The 19,293-nt window shown below is 43.4% G+C and overlaps 1 protein-coding gene across 4 annotated transcripts in view; it reads left to right on the forward strand.

Annotated features, from left to right (window-relative positions):
- The first annotated feature begins 1,874 nt into the window (after nucleotides 1-1,874).
- The window catches only part of LOC308107792 (unconventional myosin-XVIIIa-like), a 124,195-nt gene continuing 106,776 nt past the window's right edge, over nucleotides 1,875-19,293 (forward strand). For all 4 annotated transcript variants that reach the window (XM_080460297.1, XM_080460300.1, XM_080460298.1 and 1 more), the window contains exons 1-2: nucleotides 1,875-1,986; nucleotides 3,012-4,119. In XM_080460297.1, the coding sequence (XP_080316423.1) occupies nucleotides 3,091-4,119 (1,029 nt within the window). In that variant the 5' untranslated portion in view covers nucleotides 1,875-1,986; nucleotides 3,012-3,090. The remainder of the gene's footprint in view (nucleotides 1,987-3,011; nucleotides 4,120-19,293) is intronic.

A 19,293-nucleotide genomic window follows, 5' to 3' on the forward strand; every position in this document is an offset into this window, starting at 1 on the left:
AAACAGCAACTTCAAAGACCCAGAAGGAGACCTGACAGTCTTCTGAAGGGAGACAACCTCCTGAGGTCCACCTAGGTATGTGAAGATCGCGGCCGTTATTTTCTTCCCGATTTGTGATCTTCATTTCGGACAGTGACGCGCTGCGTCTTACCTGGAAAATATGCATTTCGATTGGATAGCGTCGCATAATTCCTCGCGATTCCCTCGAAACATGTAGTCGGGAAACTCTTCGTCCTCCGCCATTTTTAATTTTTCCCTTCTGTCAACATTCAGACTGTGTCCGGAATGTATTAAAAACTCACTTGACTTCAACACATAAAAACTACATCAACGGATTCAGTGACACTTTTGAAAAGTAAAGCGACGTATTTGGGATTATTCTGACTTTCTAATCCCAAAGTTTCATAATTTATTATGAAAAAAAGTTGACTGAGTGGGAAGAGGAAGAGGAGGAGAAATAAGTGACTGGATTTGATCTGTTATGACCAGTATAATAAAAATACGTGACACATTTACCATGTTATTAAAAAAATTATGTATATGGATAAAAACTGACTAATACAATAAATATGGTGTGGTAGTAGGTAGTAGTATAGTAGTAAGGTGTGGCAGCGCAGCTCCAATCTTAATACTATCACATTTATTTCAGACCAAGAACAAATATATATTATTATTCCTTCAGACTGAAGAGTATAAAGAGATACACCTTCCCTGAAAGTTTCATTGAGGTATCTTGATTATTAAAGAAACTACGTACTAAGTATTTTTATGTAAAAAGTTATGTTTTCAGTCACAGATCTGTGCACCAATTACCTTTAAGAAAATTGCACTAATTCATAAACTTTGTTTGCCTATAAATTCCTCATTTATCAAGACATCTGAAGACATTTCTTTCCAGTGGTACCAGTCGCATTCTATTTGGTTAACTTTTTAATGTTTCTTCACATACCTCGTCCACCTGTCAGACAAAAAATGTCTGCCGAAAAGAGGAGCTCAGTGTTCAGCAGTTTATTTTCATCCTCTCTGCTTTCATTAAAGTCTCCACATGTTCAGAGTTTGGGAGGTGAAGAGAAGCAACACATGTTCAGGCTGACCGTCTCTCCATCCTCACACACATTTTAGGTTCAAACAGAATTATCAATATTTCTTTGAATATTAGATTTGTTATTGGATCCCCTGACAGTCACGATTTATACGCCTATAAACTTCAGGGTGGAAAGCCTACCTTCCCATTCTTCCTGTGAGGACCTATAATATATGCTGACATGCTACTCATTCACTTCATGCGAAGCGTTATCTTCCACAGCGAGAAAGGTATATCTCTACAGCAGCTCTGCCTCGGCTGGAAGGAGTTGTCTTCTAGTCTTCAGGGTTGTGGTTGTCCCTGCTATTAATGTGTGGAAGCTTTCCCTGGTAGACTCACGGTGGTGTTGTGGCATCCTCTCTGATCAGCTCTAATCACTGGAGAACACCACTGAAGAATCTGTGATAACCCTCACATAATTTCTCACCTCTTTCTTTTGAAACCCAACTTTTTCTCATCACTCCCCCAGTGATGAAAATTATAACGTTTAAACAGCCAGTGAATAGAGAGCACCTAATAAGATCATCTTATATTATATACACATACATGGTGACGCAGTTAGAGTTTGGCTACAGTAAACCGTGACAGTGAGTCTGCAGCTGCAGCTGCAGCCTGTGACCAGCAGAGGGAGCCGCTGCCCATAGCCTGCAGCCTTCACAGCGAGCACACGGTCTGTGTGTGGGTGTGTGTGTACAGTGTTTTTGTTTGTGTGTGTATGCAGTGTGACAGTCAGGCAGCAGCTGTAGCTGCAGCCTGTTGCCAGCAGGGGGAGCCGCTGGCCACAGCCTCCATAGGGAGCAGCTTCGGTGTTAGCTAACATACAGTCTGCGGCTTCTGCTCCAGGAGGACGAGCTGCGCCCTTCCACACTGCTCCAGCCGCCCCGTTTCTGTCCAGGGAAACAGTGAGTAAACTGTGCTGCTCCGATTAACCTGTTTTGCTCGGGGGACTGTTGAAGTTTGAGAGAATGTGGGTTAGTCATGTTCTCTGCTGCACCGCATCAGACTGCCAATTAGGCTAGTTAGCGAGTTAGCTCCTCTCAAAGTTGAACAAAGCCATTCTCACTCCTTGCGGGCTTAATCTGACTGAGCTGCTTCAATGCCCTCCACCCAACACTTACATGTTGGATCGCTAAGGCTTCTTCCACCTCCCGAACATTAGCACAGCCGGCTAATATAGCCGAGAAGCTACTGCTGGTTTAGCCCTGTCATGCTTTCTCTCTCTCTCTGTCTCTGTCTCTGTCTCTGTCTCTGTCTCTGTGTGTGTGTTCAGTTCATTTAACTCATCACATCCACAGATACAGTAGTTGTAAACACTGCAAAGGCGTTAGGACAGACACACACACACACACACACACACACACACACAGACAATACGTGATGCTCGGGTTTGTTAATAGTCTGCAGATGACAGTGTTGATGTCTGTTTACTTGAGGTGTGACTGAGGTGGTTGAGGTGAAAACCTTCACCTATGTGGAACCTGCTCAGATACAGAGAAACCTACTTGCTCATGTACAGTGGAACCTCAGGTACAAAGCAGAGGTGTGCTGGATTCTGGTGTCCTCAGGAAGTGTTGGTGTATGCAGTGTGGAGGACACCATGTCACACTTTGTATTTTCCTCACAGTGATGTGCTGAGGACTTCACTCGTTAGGTTACAGGTTGACCGTTATGATTCTATACAGCAGCTGTAAAGTCCAGATCTTTGGACTAAATAAATGAATGTAAGAATGATCTTATGTTAAACCAAATTTGAAATAAAAAATATGTGAAAGCTCAGCAATGCGATGAGAGACCCCTGTTGAAAGACTTGAACTGCCATTATTGGTGAGGAGAGCGTCCTAACCACTGCAGCTGCTTCACATCCTTTTGTCCAGTTGTGATGATGTATGCATGCGTTTCCTCTGACTTACTATTCCCGTCTCTCCAGGGGTCCGGCCCTGTTGAAAACAGCACAGCTGGACGGTGTGTAACAGAGTGAGGAGCAGAGGCACTGTGACTTCACCACCATGTTCAATTTGATGAAGAAGGACAAGGAGAGGGAGGGGAGCAAGAAGGAGAAGAAGGATAAGAAGGAGCGGATGTCTGCTGCGGAGCTGCGCAGCCTGGAGGAGATGAGCATGAGGAGGGGTTTCTTCAACCTGAAGAGGGAGTCCAAGCGGGAGTCCAAAAACAAGCTGGAGATCTCCAACCCCATCCCCATCAAAGTGGCCAGCGGCACTGAGCTCACGCTCACCGACATTGAGTCCGACGGCCTGAGCAACCGCAGCAGCATGGTCCTGGACGAGCAGCTGAGCGCCGCCAGTTCCACCGACGACCTGAAGGGGGAGTTGGGAGGAACCCAGGACGGGCACCGTGGCTCTGTGCGGGACCGCGTGGCTCACTTCGGCACCCTCGCCAAGCAGAACTCTGCCCAGGTGGGCCAAATGATGAAACGCTTCTCCTTCTCCCAGAGGAGCAAAGAGGAGAGCCCCTCCGAGGGCTCCACGCCTTCCGGCCAGAACTCTGCTGCTCCGTCTCCGCAGGTGGAGAGCAAAGTTTTCGGCATGCTGCGAAAACACAGCCTGAAGCAGCAGCAGCAGCTTCTCGGACCACCGCCTACCAAGAAGGTCCGCATCCCCCAGCTGGTGGACAAGACGTTCCCTGCTCAGCTGCAGCTTCCAGCCCTGGTGGCTCCGAGCGCTCCAGAAACCCGTGAGCTGGAGCTGCAGCGCCGCAACACCGGAGACTTCGGGTTTTCTTTGCGGCGCACAACAATGCTAGACCGCAGCCCAGACGGAGGTGTGTACAGACGCGTGGTCCACTTCGCAGAGCCCGGCGCCGGCACCAAGGATCTGGCTCTGGGTCTAGTGCCTGGTGACAGGCTGGTGGAGATTAACGGACGCAACGTGGAGAACAAGAGCCGCGACGAGATCGTGGAGATGATCCGTCAGTCTGGAGACACGGTGAGGCTGAAGGTGCAGCCCATCCTGGAGCTGAGTGAGCTGAGCCGCTGCTGGCTGAGGAACACCCAGGGCCTGCGCCGGGAGGACCGACAGGTGAGCTCTGCTCTGCAGGAACCAGGTTCACACCAGGTTCACACCAGGTACACTGTCTGCTCTCTGAGTTCCACGTAGTCACAGAACCTCCTGTGCAGGTCTTAAACAGGCTGGACTCAGCTGGACTCCGCTTTGTCTTTCTGTCTACTTTCTGAAGGCTTCATGTCTCCAAATGTCATTCTGATGTGGGAGCTGGAGCTTGACATGTGTTGTTCTGTGTGATTTTAAAGCTTTCCTCAGTGCGAGCTGCTGCAAATCACCCACACATCGTATCAGACACCACTCCGGGTGGGAATTCTCTTCCTCTGGTCTCTCTGTTGGAGACCATCAGCTCACCAGGCTCCTCACTACATATCCATGTGTTTTCTGCACAGATCAGTTTCAGCAGCTTCAGACTTGGTTTCTGTGTGATTGGATAAGTAGTATAAAGATTGTTTGCAGGTTAATCTGAGGGTCTGTCCACACAAGAACGCCATTTCATGTAAACACATCGTTTTTGTCAGATCATCCATACGAGGCAGAGTTTTAGGAGCCCAAAAACCTTTTATTTTAAACACGGTCCCAGAGTAGGGATATTCTAAAACGCCAGCTCGGATTTGAGGTGTGCACCGTCAAAGATGCACATCTAAGGGAAACAATGTTGTCATCGCCCTCTTCTGCTCCCTGCCGCGAACCTCTCCATGATCTGTGGCGTCACTGAATACCCCACAACAATGGTGGACGACATGCTCCAGGTCAAGCCGCAGAAGCTACTGTACTGGAGGTTCAATGAGGCAATATGTTGAATTTCACAAGTACGACGAAGAGGCGCAGGAGTATTCTTTTCCTTTCTGTGTGCTCTTCTGTGTTTTTGGTGAGTCACAGCACCCCCTAAAGCCCTGGCATATGTACCACATCGTGTTGAGCCATGTTCATAGTGACGTGTGAATGGAATTGTTTTTAAGAACGCCAGAAGAGAAAAAAAGATTGTTTTGCTTATTTGGACAGCGCCTTAGTTGTAGCAGAGGTTTTTCTGTGTGACTGTAATTCACCTCCTTCTCTCTGACAAATACTCCTCATTAAGACAGGTTTCCTTTTGTAACCACATTCCAGATTTATTTAATAATCACGGGCACTGCCAGGCCTGAAGTCTCATCCTGGCTTTATTACCACACTTTTTTTTCTTTTTCTTTTTTACCAGGTAAGGAGGACTGGATGAGGTCTAATGGGCATCAGAGCTCTGTAACCTGTGACTCTACATAATATGGAAATAAACATTTTTATATTAACTTCTCATTCACACAACAGAATTTCTTTCTAAAGGACTCTTTAGTATCTGTGAGTGTGTGTGTCTGTGTGTGTGTGTGCTTCAGAAGACTCACTTTGTACATAGCACACTCCCAGCTGCCAGCTCCTCCTCGTGCGTCGTGCTTTATCCATGTTTCCCTCAACAAGAGGAAGAAAAACTTGAAGTGGTCCTTTTTAAAATGACGTGTGACTGGTGAAGCTGTGCTTTATTAAACTCGTCATCTGTGAGAACTGGTTTCCAGTAAACTGCTTCACCTGAAGGAATTCACTGTGGTGTCACTGATTATACACAAACATGACCACTTCAAGATTAATTGATTTTGGAAGGAGACCGGATACTCTTGCTGCTACTACTTCTTTCTGCTGGGTCCACCACAAACAGGATGTTTTAAAAAAAAAAAAAAACTAAAGTCCAGGAATGTTTCTTTTTTTTATCCTGACCTAGAGGTCGATGACCGCCAAGTCACCATTTCACCATTTCTGGTGGTTCTGTTGGAGGCCAACAATGCAGCCGTCTGCTGATTGGTAGTGACGATCGTCACTCTCGACTTGCCCGCAATATTTAAATATTTCATCGGCTGTAAACCCTCCCGTTGTTGTTTACATACACCGTTTTATGCACACTGGTTGTTTTGTTAACTGGGTTTGTTGAAATGTCGGCGCTCCACAACATATCTCGGTCTTTCAACGAGGTGCAGAAGCTCCTCTCAGTAACAGGAGGAGATTCAGCAGGAGCTGGACGCTGATGTTCACAATGAGAAAGTTTAAGCTGTGTCACGGAGAATGGAGGCTCAAGGCTTTTACTCTGACGGCCGTCCACTGGTTGCTTCTGCATTCTAAACCCGACACATACCCACATCGTTCACAACCCCACCTACATGCCGTACCGTACCACCAGCCCCCCCGCCACGTAGTGCGCGGTGCGACCACGGCCATTGTGTCTTTGAGTTGTATTTAGCTGATTCAGCGTATCGACTGACAGGAGTATTTTTAAATGTTCTATTCTGGTGCCTTGAAAAGAACATGATTTGTTAAAATCCTCTAAAGCATTAGCACAGATCCCTTTGAAAGCTCAGATTTTCTGCTGGTATGATTTAGTTGTTCTCTGCTGAGAAGATTTACTTGCTCAGACCGTGATCATTCCTTTGAAACAGTTGTGGTCAGGGCCTCCGAGCTCCTCCTGTCTAACCTGATGTGCAACATTTCGTGCAGCAGGAAATACACACACTCCAGAGCCGGTGTGGCTGATTCACACTGAAGGAGAGTGCAGTCAGTCCACCTCAACAGGGTCTCTCAGGGTGGAAATGATGCTCGGAGAAGTGGACAGATTTCAGCTCCAGCCTGCGTAGATACACAATCCAGTGCAAATGTGTTGCTCACAAGACATTTGACTTTAACGGTGGTTAGAAACAGTGCTGTTGTTTCTCTGAGTGGGAGCATCTCTCACATCAGGAGAGATGCTGACAAACAGCAGTGAGAGATCAATAAAAACCAGCACAGTGAAGGAGAATCTGAACACAAGCATGCTGAAGGAGCAGCAGTCAAGACAAACATGCTAGTAGATGTGATTTCAGATGCTTCTGCAGACTTACTGAGATTATTAAAGCACAAAGCCATTTTCAGTCATGGTTTGGTGAAGATATCTTTAATTAAATGTAGGATTTCTGCGCTGAAAGAGATTTTGTATTTGTCGTGATTTACTTTTCTGCTCTAATTTCACGTATCTGACTTACTGTTCTAGATTTTCTGTATTTTTCGGTTATTTGTCACTTTCCCAAAGTTTGTGTCAGCTTTTATAAAATCTGTGCAGAAAGCCCAACACAAAGAGGAAAGCCATGTTAATAATTGTAGTGATATTATCTGTAAAGAGCTTGAAAAGAGAAAACATACACACAAGTTTAAAAGGTATGTAAGTGGAGATAAATCTGAGTAGAAAATAATCAAACCATGAATTCTCCATGTTGGACCCTGAGTGCTCTTCAGTCCAGCATGCTGCAGCCTCCCTCCGTCCTGCCTGTTAGCTTTGTCTCTGTCCTTGTTATTTCAACCCATTCGGGAAGCAGTTGTGACTTTAATATGTTTCCACATGTATTCTGAGGTTCCAAAACCTTGGTACGTCCTGTGGTCAATATTCTCAGACATCTACACAAATGACTATTTTCTCACCTTTCTCCAGTACATAATGATCCAGAGCAGAGAAAGTCATATCTGTGTCATTTAGTCTTGTACTTTACTGCTAATCGTGGGTCAGGAAAATATTGAGAATTCATAGAAGAACCCTGCACACATACTGTAACTCAATGACTTACAGACTGGGGTGTGTGTGGAGACTTTATTTTCCTCCATATCTGGAGAATATTGTAATTAAATCGGTCATCTGGAGGAAAGCTGCACAAAATAACCATAGATTGCAGGTTCAAACCAGGAGCTTTGTTATAAGGTGACAGTGCCAACCACTGCATCACTGACTCACCTGAAGCTAAGAAGTGTGGAGATAATGACTGAAAATGTTGATCTCTTTAAAGGACTTTTTGTGTTTCACCTGCATAATCAGCAGCATCACTTGTATGTCAACTATAATAACTAATGTTTCCACTGGTTATTCATGCTCTGCACAGAAACATATTTCATCAGAGGAGTCCTACTGACGACGGATTATATTTGCTTCATTATTTCAAAATCACATCAAACCTGGAGACCACAGGACAGAAGTCAGAAGTGCAACAATCAAGAAAAATGACTCAAAACAACAAAGAAACACTGCTGAAGCACATGCCTGTGAATAAAACAGTTGTTTGGTTAAAACTGTGTCCCAGAAGAGAGAGAGTACCGTTCTCCAGGAGGAAATCCCAAAGTACGACGACTACCTCTTGATGATCTGGACTCGCAGGGAGAGATCCGACACCTGGAACATTGAGAGTAGGGTTGCAAAGGGGTGGAAAATTTCCGGAAACTCTCCATGGGAAGTTAAGCTGGGGAATTTTGGAAATATTCCAAATTGGAAACTGTATATGGGAATTATTGGGAATTAACTGGAAATTGGGGGTAATTTAAACAAACTATCATATACAAACATAAATGTAAATATTTGTGTTTTGTCATAAGCAAACATCCATGTAAAATAATTCAATTAAAACATGACATTTCAACAGATTGATTTGAGTAGAACTTAAGGTTTAATTCTTGAACAATGAACAATCAGTTATTTTAATGAACAACAAAAACATGAACGTGAACTCCCCTACCGAATCAAGAAGTAAAATGCCCCGCAACCCCCACCCCCAAAAAAAGTCCCATTCAAAATTTTCAATGAAAGAAGAAACAGCATCACATTTAAGGTAGCTATAATAAGCTTGCCCCTTAAATGGTCAATGAAATGAAAAATAGCTTACATTTAGCACTTAACTTACCAGCCAGCTAGCTACTGCATGAATACATTTGTATTTAATTTTTTGCAAGTTAAACAGTAATACCATTATAGATCAAATATATTTACCCCATAATATTATAAAAAACTTACTTGACTTATAATCCGCAGGCTCAACTGTGTGGCTTCAATAGTCTTGTGCTTTGGGCTCAAAAGTGTGGCCTCCAGGGTTTAAGCAAGCACTCATCTGTGCATGTGATGGAGTGCACAGTGCATGCAGGGGGCGTGGCCTCAATAGCCCTGCAGTAAGCAGTGCTGTGTGCATGTGATTGAGGAGTGTACTTGCATTAAGTCTGGTTGTGTTTAGCCAAGATTATGCTACAATATATTTTCCCCCACTATATTTAAGTTTCCTGTTGAGGGCCAACCATCAATTTCTGTTTTAGTCCCATTAATTCCCGTTAATTCCGATGGTAAGATTCCAACTTTGAAAACTCACAGAATTTTGCAACCCTGATTGAGAGTGACCATCAGACTTGTAAAAACCAGTCAACCATTACTGCTGACTGAATATTTAGTGATTTCTAGCCTTGGAAAAACTGAAAGTCTGTATTATTTCACAGAGGACAGGGGTTACTGCTGCTGCTGAGGGAATCCTACCAGACCCTGACCCTCTGTGCTCAGGAGGCATCAAGGCTATCTGATTAAACATTTAGTGTCTCCTCAAACAGCAGTGCAAGTTCAACCTCTGATAGGATTTGTTTATTAAACTAAATATTAAAAAAACTTTTACCAGCTTAGAAATAAAATCTAATCTGCAAAGCATGACTCTGTTTTAAAACAAAGATAACACAGCTCATAATCTTATTGTGGGAGTTTCCTAGTTCATGTAAAATTTCTAAGGTTTACGAACCGGATTTGAATATATTGGTGGTTCAGCAGCTTTCATTCATGTATCATCAGTCAGCCACTTCATCCACACTGTGGTAGGTGTGAGAAAAGACATTCACTGTCTTTTTACAGATTGCACATAACTTAACACAAACCGTGGGCAGAAAGTCTCTTGAAGGCTCAGAATGAATTTTGCTCTCATACAAAAGCATTTAAAAGAAAGAGGAGGATGTTTTAAAGGATTGGTCTCCTGTTCAGGTCCACCTTTCCTGCCTGGGGCTTTTTGTAGAAACCAACAGAGGATGCTAACGTCATCACAGGATAGTGGACAGCATTCACACACAATACGCAGGAAATATGCCAAAACCTACAGGAACACAGGCCATCAGACCTGTACTGAGTGCTCACAAGTACTCAGAATACTTGTAGGTTTGTCCCTCTGTTCACATACAGGGTGAGAAATAGCCAGAGCAGACATGTAGCAAACTAATGTAAAGCTTCGATTGAAGGAGCCCAACAAAGTGTGAACAGGTGTCACCTGAAGACTGAGTGTATGTGTTCCTCTTCCATTGCTCATATTTTGAGCATGTGTTCAATGCACTTTAGAAAATTCTCCGAAATAAAGGCACGATTACAAAAGTAAAAATGTTTTGATTCTTGGCTTTTTTTTGTTGGAGTAATGAACACTGATTTCACTGTTACCACTTTATCTGTGTAATACTGTACATCGTTTTTAGTAGATCAGAATCTATTTGCTGTTGGGTGAAAACCTTGTATTTCATAAACATTTTTATTATCGTAAATACTGGTGAAAATAGCTGATCTCCAAGCTCACAATGTGTTACGATGTGTTGAACTTGTGGATCTGCTGTTTTCACTCCTTTTGTGTGACGTTGTATGATGAAGTTATAGTTGAAACATGGCGATAAAAGATTTCTACCCAACAGCAATGAAGTGTAACATGGCAGTAATGTCATGATACCAACATCTTGGTATTGATACTGATACCACCATGTATTTCGATACTTTCAATACTTTTTCAAAGAAAAAGAGAACACAGTTGTGTCCTTGTGGATGTAGCAGCAGCCATTGTTTTCTGTCTCTCTCTCTCTTCTATTTCTCTCTTTCACCAGACTCTTGCTCTTTGCTGCTCCGTTAGTGATACACTCGATTTCTTTTTACGGAGTTTCTACGGGTCGTTTGAGTCAGTCACTTTCGATTGTCCAAAACATCCCGTAACCCCCCCCACGATCGCGTAAAGAGCTGTCAATATCTCACACGCACCCTCCGTCAACGATGGCTCTCCTAGAGCAGTGGTTCTCAACCTTTTTGGGGTCCTGGACCCCCTGCATATTTAAGATAAACTCTGAGGACCCCCCACCCCTGTATATGTCATAGGACAGGGGTCCTCAATTATTTCCCCCCGAGGGCCAAAATCAGACCAGCATGCCACACCAAGGGCCGGAACCGTCGCAGGTTTTTTGCACGATGTCAGTAAAAGTTGTTTTAATTGCAAATGTTAGCTACTGTTACCATTATTACTATTATTATTGTTGTTATCATCATTAGTATTATGAGTAATAGTAGTCAAGATGGTTGTAGTAATAATTTAATCCTGGGATTTTCAAAACTTGTGTTGAGGGTCACATGAAAAAGCACTCTTGAAAAAAGTAAGTGTAAAACCAACTATCTAATTATTTACCCACTGAGAGAGACAGAGGCAGAAATACAGGGAGGGATTTACAGTGAGCTAAATCCTCCACTCTTCTTGTCGCAGTATTAACCGACAGCGGCAGTTGCTTAAAGGTGCGTTTACACATCAGCACGATGAGTTCCTGAGTTCATTCCTGCCATTCTTAATGCGATGTAATGCATCTGAAGATAGTTCTTAAATGGGCCTGACATTCCTGATATTCCTGGAACATCTTTTTGGCTGCCAATGAATCTTCCAAGAATATCAAGAATCACCTGTATTGGTGAAGTTTGCAACTGAGCATGTGGATTAGTTGTGACGTGTTCAACAGCGTGACAGCATTCGCTCCCTGCAGCATCCTCCTCTCTGATCAACTCCATGGAATTTCTCTGAATGCTGAGCAGTGTGTGAACTGTTCAATAGCTGTTGGTAGAATAACTGGGGTGTGTGGAGTCAGATATTTTTAAACTCGGTTGCGGACCTGACTTGTTTTACGCCATGGGCGAACACCCACCTCCATGAGACGCACCTGAGACGGTGATTCTCATTTCTTCTGGTGCGCAGTGCGCCCTGGCGGCTGGATACATCTCTAATAGCAAAATCAACAACTGAATATAACAAATTCTCCTGATTCGCCACATTCCTGACAGAATAATGAAAGTGACGATGCGCAATGATGCACAGTAGACGGCCGCAGGGCGCAGCTTTGGGCATATTAGTTTGCAACACTGTGAAACAATAGTGGTGATGGTGCGTAATGACTCGTGATGATCCGCCACAGTTTCCTGCTCTTTCTTGCAACTCATGATAAAAGATGGCGACTGTCCGTGACGGTGTGACGCCTTGACCCTGAATCATAGAATTCAGGTCAAAATCGTGATCCGTGGTCAGGAATTGAGATTCGCTCACTTGTGCCAATGCCGACATACCGTAGACACGGAGGGCTTGTATCACGTTATGTTTTCATTTTCTGTTTTGCGGCTGTGGGATTTTGGAGGGTATTTGGCTTTAAAGCTGGCAGCATGCAGAAAGTTAAAGTCCTGATCCATTTTGCTGACAGCTCCGGTCTGCGTGCAGATCAAGCATGGGACGGTAAAATAAAACTAAACTGTTCAGTTCAGTCAGAGTTCAACTGACGCTTTTCCTGCTCCACTTTTTCACGCTGCAGGTCATGTTGTTTCTTTTTTAAAATTTTGACTCACTGTTGGATGGCGTGTCGTTTCGCGGGTTGGGAAATTGAAATCCGTGGACGTCCGTGCGGAGCAGCATTGACGGAATTACGTCAGATGCGCTTAGACTCTGGCTTTGATTGCTATGTGGGATGAGGATTAAAAAGGTAGAGCAGCGCATTTCTTTTACCCACAAATCGCACTTTAGTTCATGTTGTGAAATGTGCAGCTAATGGGCCGCCAGACAGGTGGCTCCCGCGGGCCGCCTATTGAGGACCCCTGTCATAGGATCTTTTTTTAAGAGATGTTTGATTTTCACGGACCCCTTGCAATTACACCACTTACCACTAGGGGCCCGCGGACTACCGGTTGAGAATCACTGTCCTAGAGGGATCCCCCGGTCATTCGCCATGCTCCCACATCTACAAAATGTGAAAAGTGAAAGAAAGTCAGAAAGCGCAGCAGCCGGCCGACGCTTCCCCCACAGAGAGACTGACTACTCTCCTCGATGCAAATTACAACGCTACGCATCGACGTAAAAAAAAAGTTGCGTTTTTTTGAGTTTTTGTCGACTAAAACAATCACATATAGAAATGACTAAAATGTGACTAAAACCAATAAGCATTTTTGTCCAAAAGACAAAAAACTAAGACTAAAAGTAAAATAACACTGCTATAGGGTCACTATGGAGGAGCTGTAGGCTCTGTGGCTGCAGACCTCTGGTTATATGAGCTCTGCTCACCAGCAAACTGACTAAACTAAAGGCCTCTTCATACTCCATGAGAACAAGACGAAAGTTCAGAAGTGCGGGGTCCTGCTGAACAAAATGACGTTATTACGAAATTTGTTTCGGCTGTGCCAACCGTCCTGGCCGAACTATGTAGGTGCCGCACTGCCGAAACTTCTTCACTGCCGTGTGCTGCGCATGCGTGTTCCAGCTCATCCTCATATGACGATCAGTCTTATTTTAATCATATTTAGCTTGTAACATCGCTACTGTACGAGCGCCGCAGCTCGTTAAAATGTCGGAGTGAAGGCTGACGTGATGCACCTGAACGCATCACGAAAAGCTGCCAGCTCCTGACCAACATCTCGCTCGGACAAAAACTCTCTCTTTTATTACTGAAACAGTTCAGAGAAATGTGTTTCTGAAAGCATTGGAGGCGAGAAATAAACTGTGCAGTTGAAAAGATTAAACACCACATCACAGACGTGTGGCCTGCTGCGAGGGGGCGTGGCCTGTGAGTTCAGCAGCTTCTTATTGGAGTATGAACAGTCCTGCCGAAAAACCTTTTTTTTCAGCAGCTGGCTGACATCACTGCCGAATTTTCTTCTTGTACTTATGGGTTCAAAAAGGGACTATGCAGGGGCCTTAAAGGGGACATATCATGCTAAATCCACTTTTTTAGCCCTTAAATGCATGTTGTATATTTAGAGTGTTTAGAAGTACAGAAAAGTTCAAAGTCGTCTCTTCAGGTGCTCTGTTGATATCTTTATATTCTGTTTTGGTCATATTTTGCGATCCGTTTCGATTTTTCTATTCTCTATTACGTTTTTTGAACTATTACGTCACAGTATTCCCGGCGGAACTGCCAAATTAGGACATCGACACTTCGAGCAATCCGCCATTTTTGTTTCTCGCTGCGATTTTGTAGTCCAACCTAAGGGTGCCGAAGTTACGAGAGGATAAGTCGAAATGTTCGGTTGTTGGATGTAGTAACCCACAAGCTTCGTTACACCGTCTCCCAGCATCAGAACCTTTTCGAAGTGCCTGGTTGAGTTTTATTTTTCACAGAAATGTACCCACATCTGTGGGTAAGGTCATTTTTGTGTGCGCGAAGCACTTTAAGGATGACTATTTCAGCAACCTCCGCCAGTATAAAGAAGGATTTGCCGAAAGACTTCGTCTGATTGAGCGGTCAGTTCCTTCTCTCTATGGAGACGACGAACAGAGCACTTCGGTAAGCTGTATATAACGCTAAAAAGTGTGATGATAAGACGTCCCTGTCATTGTTTTGTTAGCATTAGCAGTTGCACCGTCTTCATATGTTAGCGCTGTGTGCTCGTTTTAGATTATAATGTAACTTCTGTGTTAAATAGTCGTTGTAATACTGGCAGTATTGTAGTAGTGGGCATGGATGGAGAAGTTAGTGTAAATATAGTAACACACCATTGCGTTACATCCATATGAAGACGTTGTTCTTCAGGTGCATCATCGTCATTTTCATCTCGCTCCGCTATGGCTGGATGGACAAATCTTCCGTTGTTGACATTTTGTAAATAATGTGTGAATATAAAGTTTCTGCGCCGCTAGATAATTGTATCTGTTCTATCAAACTACAAAGATGGCCGAACAGGGTGGCGTTGAACCGAGTGTCACCTCTGCAACCTGGAGATGAGGCGGGGTATGAAGTGTCTCATTTGCATTTGAAGAGACCGCCCCAAAACGAGTTGCTCTCAGAAGCACATCAGAAAAGGGGTAGAAAAGGGGCCTGTGGAGCTCTAATAATGAGGAATTCAGACCCAAGCATTGCAGTTCCGCTTTATATAGACCACAACTGTATGATTTATATGTAAAAAGGAAGGATTTAAAAGCATGATATGTCTCCTTTAATAGTCATGTCTTCTACATTTGGGAATACTAAACACTATGAGTGGAAGTAGCTTTATTTTATTAAAATGACAGTTTGACAATATTCCAAGTTCACACCATACAATCACAAAGCAACTTGATGTACAATATTTTGTGTAAAAACTTTAATTCCTTGCAGCATCATGGCATGGCCTTATAGTAAATCCATACGGCTCTCTGGTGTATTTCATCACGTATCTTTGAATTAAGGCCTCGGCTCTAAGAAATAGGCTTTAATGTTTAATAACGGAGGCAACTCAATGTCATTGAATAATGAGCTTGAGTCTGAACAGTGTGTCAAGCTGTTAAATAGAGAAACATGAAACCACTCGGCACACACAAATTTAGAATAATTCTTCTTATTGACAGCATGAACAAACATGAAGTTATTTCTTTCCTCCATCGGGCTGCGTTCTCAGTAGCTCATTCCTCTTCCTTCTCCAGAGGATCTCTGGGGGATCTGGTCAGGAAGTGGCCTATTTGTTCCAGAGCAGATTCCACAAATACCAGAGTGAGCCCTAAAGGGAGAGGCGAACTTCCCCTTGTTTCTATCCTGTGAAGGGAAGAAGGGAAGATAACTTGTGACTGCTTTATCCTGACTCTTTCCCTCTTCACACACTTCATTTTGTAACTGAGTACCATGTTTCAGACAGTTTGGGATCAAACATCTGCAGCAGCTCACAGATTAGATCAAACATTTCCACACTGCAGGTTGTTCAAATTAACACGCTGTCTGAATACATGAGCAGTCGTCTAAGCTAGACCAGCTTCCCGAGTAGAAACTCACAGACTACATTTAATTAGAACAATGGAGGTAAGGCTCCTCATTAATAGTTCAAATTTCAGCGTTGGCTGAGATACCTCAGGGAGATGTGATGAAGAGCGAGTGTCTCATTGAGTGTTGAGACTTTCTGCACATCAATGCATTATGTGCACTGATGATCAGAGATGGCTGCACACAATACCATGAAGTGATGGCAATGGAAAAAGGTAGGAGTGACTGACAAACTGGTTCTTCTGGACTATAAAAGTGTGAATATAGTCCTGAGACATCCAGCAATGACTGTTGTGAGTGTGAAAGCCATGAATGAGATGACAGAAACAGGCTGTACGACAAGACCAGCAGAAAGGTCGCCTGCAGCATGTGCTGACTAACTCAAATAACTGGAGAATAATAAAGCTCGCTCCTTTTACAAACTGTGAATTCATTCATTTATTGTCTGTCTGTCTCATCGGTGACTTACAGCTACACACTTCATTAAAGCTCCGGCTTCAATCCATCGAACCATTAATAAATGTGTTTTAGATGTAAAAAAGCAAGAGGACCTACAGAGAGGACACTCAGAAAGATTGGAAAACATTATACTCAAATTCACCTCATGGCTGGATAATATCAAACATTTCATTTTTCATTTCATTTTTGGTTTTTTTTGAAAATAAATGAAAAGGAAAATACAGATACATTGCAGTAGAAAAGTTAATCTGTTCAAAAAGGAGTAGAAGGAAATGCTAAATTGCTAATGCTAATTGTGCGTTCACATGGATGTTTGAAATTGTGATTTCATTCTGTTGATAAAGTTCAGTTCATAACCATCCAACTCAAAATCCACGTTCTAATCTGCGGTCATCTAAGATTCTGAAATTGCAATCATTTTAAACAGATTTGTCCCAAAACCCTGCTTGTGTCCTGGTGCAGGAGAATGAGTCCTTTAGACGGTGTCATGGTGGTGTGTTGTGGTTGAGTGGCCACACCTGAAAGTCTGGATGTAGTGTTCATTGGTACCTGTCTAGCTCCTCCATGCTCCTGATGACCACCACCTGACTTGCTACGACATCCCGTTCAGTTTGAGAAATAGTTTACAGTTGTTAGTCCATGCGTTCTGGATTTTTCCACGTTTTTTCAAGCTTTGTGCTTCTCTTGCAATGTCTGAGTTTCTTTTAGTGGGATCCACATTGATGAAGACGTTGTTGCCTTTCAGCTTCCTTCCCTGTTCGCAGTATTTTGAAACAGAAATGCCACCCTCTGGCCCGGAGGAATGACAACACACCGGTTGGTGTATTTTCTGCACTCGGCCGCCCGTGCGTTTTACAGGGGTTTGATGCGGCGCTCGGTCACGATCAGGTTCTTCATCCAGGACTTCTTCTCAAGCTCGTCGCTCTGGTCTCCAAGTCGGTTCTGGATCCAGAGAGCCTTCACTTCCTCAACGAGCTCCAGGATTCTTTTCTGCTGTAGCTCACTGTGGACAGAAACTCCAGGAACTTTTTTAATTTCAGCAACTTCCTCTGCTGTCACCGCTTTCTTTTGGACCATCTCGCCGTGAGATGAGCTGCTGGCTAGCTAGTTGGTACACTAACCAGCAGCGGTTGGAACCGTGTTTCGAAACGGTGTCAGCAGTAGGCCAAAGCAACGTCATATGGCTTTGCCCTATTTTTCAGTTTTACTTTTTGGAATCAGGAAAATACAAATCATTTACATTTTCTTTGAAGGTTTTGTTTCTCCATATTAGAAAAGCTACACAACTAAACTGTACACAATGGACGGTAGAAAAAAACATCAGATTTAGTCTTGTGTTGGGTACAGTCACATATATAAAAGCCTAAAAACTGTCACACACATACAGACCTATACTGCACGGATTTTGACTACAGATAGATATTAGGCCAGGGAAGTCTCCATTAAATTTGGAAGTGAACGGGAAACTTTTTTTTTCTGAGTTCAGGTCAACCTTTGGCGGATGTCATAAATCTGTGATTGCTCTTGTTTACAATGCAAACACATCTAAGAGGAGACAGCCACCACACAACACTCTGATGGTTGTTTCTCTGGTCTCTACTCCCACGTCACAATGCTCTCTCTCTATTTGGACCCAGTGTAATGAGACATGAACAGACATTTGTGTCTCGTTAACACTGTTTGTTGTTTATAGTGTCATTTATCCCAGTTTAGTCAGTCATGTATCTGCATAGTCTCATCGTTCCAGGTAGGAAGGACCTCAAAGTAACTGAATCAGGGCAGCTGGTCATACCTGTTGAAAGACATTTCACATCTTATCTGAGCAAATTGATCCATTCATGCTGTTCCCTTCACAAGGCTGTCCTGTCTCAGTGGTCTGTGACACCAATATTGCAAATGTTGATATCCCAAAGACAATTGGTTTGCGATACTGTGTGCAGATACTTCATTGAAGAAGTCTTGTCACAAATAGTGGGAATGTTGAATGGTATGAAAGAAGCATTGATTGAGTTTCACGGCGTGTCTGATGATCACTTCCTGTTTGGATGATGGATGTTGTTGTTTGGGAGCATCTTAATGAAGAGACTAGAGGGAAGCTTTTATGCTCTTTATAATTCGTACAACTCTATGATCACTAGTCTGTCACCTGTGACAGGATTACATGTCTGATGCTCTAATTTACTAAACAAATGTGTTAACCCAGCACCATTAGTCTTTTAATCCTCTTTCCCATTTATTCACCTCTCACTTAGCTCTCTCACATGCTCAGAGCCAAGTGGCTGGATCAGAATCTCCTACCAGATGTTACTACTATCCTGCGGCAGCTAATCCTGCCGCCTTCTAGAGACATGAGATTTAGCAGCGCTGCCTCAAAGAGAGGCCATGCTGATGAATGAAGTGGAGGGAGGAGTCTCTGGATAAACAGCTCAACCACCCGCCGTGCGTATTAGAAGGATACAGGCAGAAAAGAAGTGAATGTGTCAGAAAAGGATAAGTGTGACCAGGCAGTGACGAATAAAGAGGATTTGTCAGAAGCAGTCTGGATGATGATGATGATGATGGTCATGTGGATAAGAGGATGTTGTAAATACAGAAACATATCTTACAGCTCTGGTAGTTACACATCTCTAACATGTACTTGTTCGTACAGCAGTGCTCTTTAAATGTATGTAGTAGTTTAAGTGCAAGTTACTACACATAAATACCCAGTTAAAACATTGGCGAGTTATTTTTAGGAAAGCAGTGGTGAGGACACAAGGACCCTTCAGTCAGGGAATTATTAGTTATTGGTTTGGTATTAAAAGAGAGACCACTGCTTTGCTAGCTGGATATACTAATTTTTGGGGGATTTATCTTGATAAAGTTCCTTAAATTTTAATGATTGATTAGCTGATGGCACAA

Source organism: Lipophrys pholis (genome assembly GCF_963383615.2).
Source record: "Lipophrys pholis genome assembly, chromosome: 3".
Lineage (NCBI taxonomy): Eukaryota > Metazoa > Chordata > Actinopteri > Blenniiformes > Blenniidae > Lipophrys > Lipophrys pholis.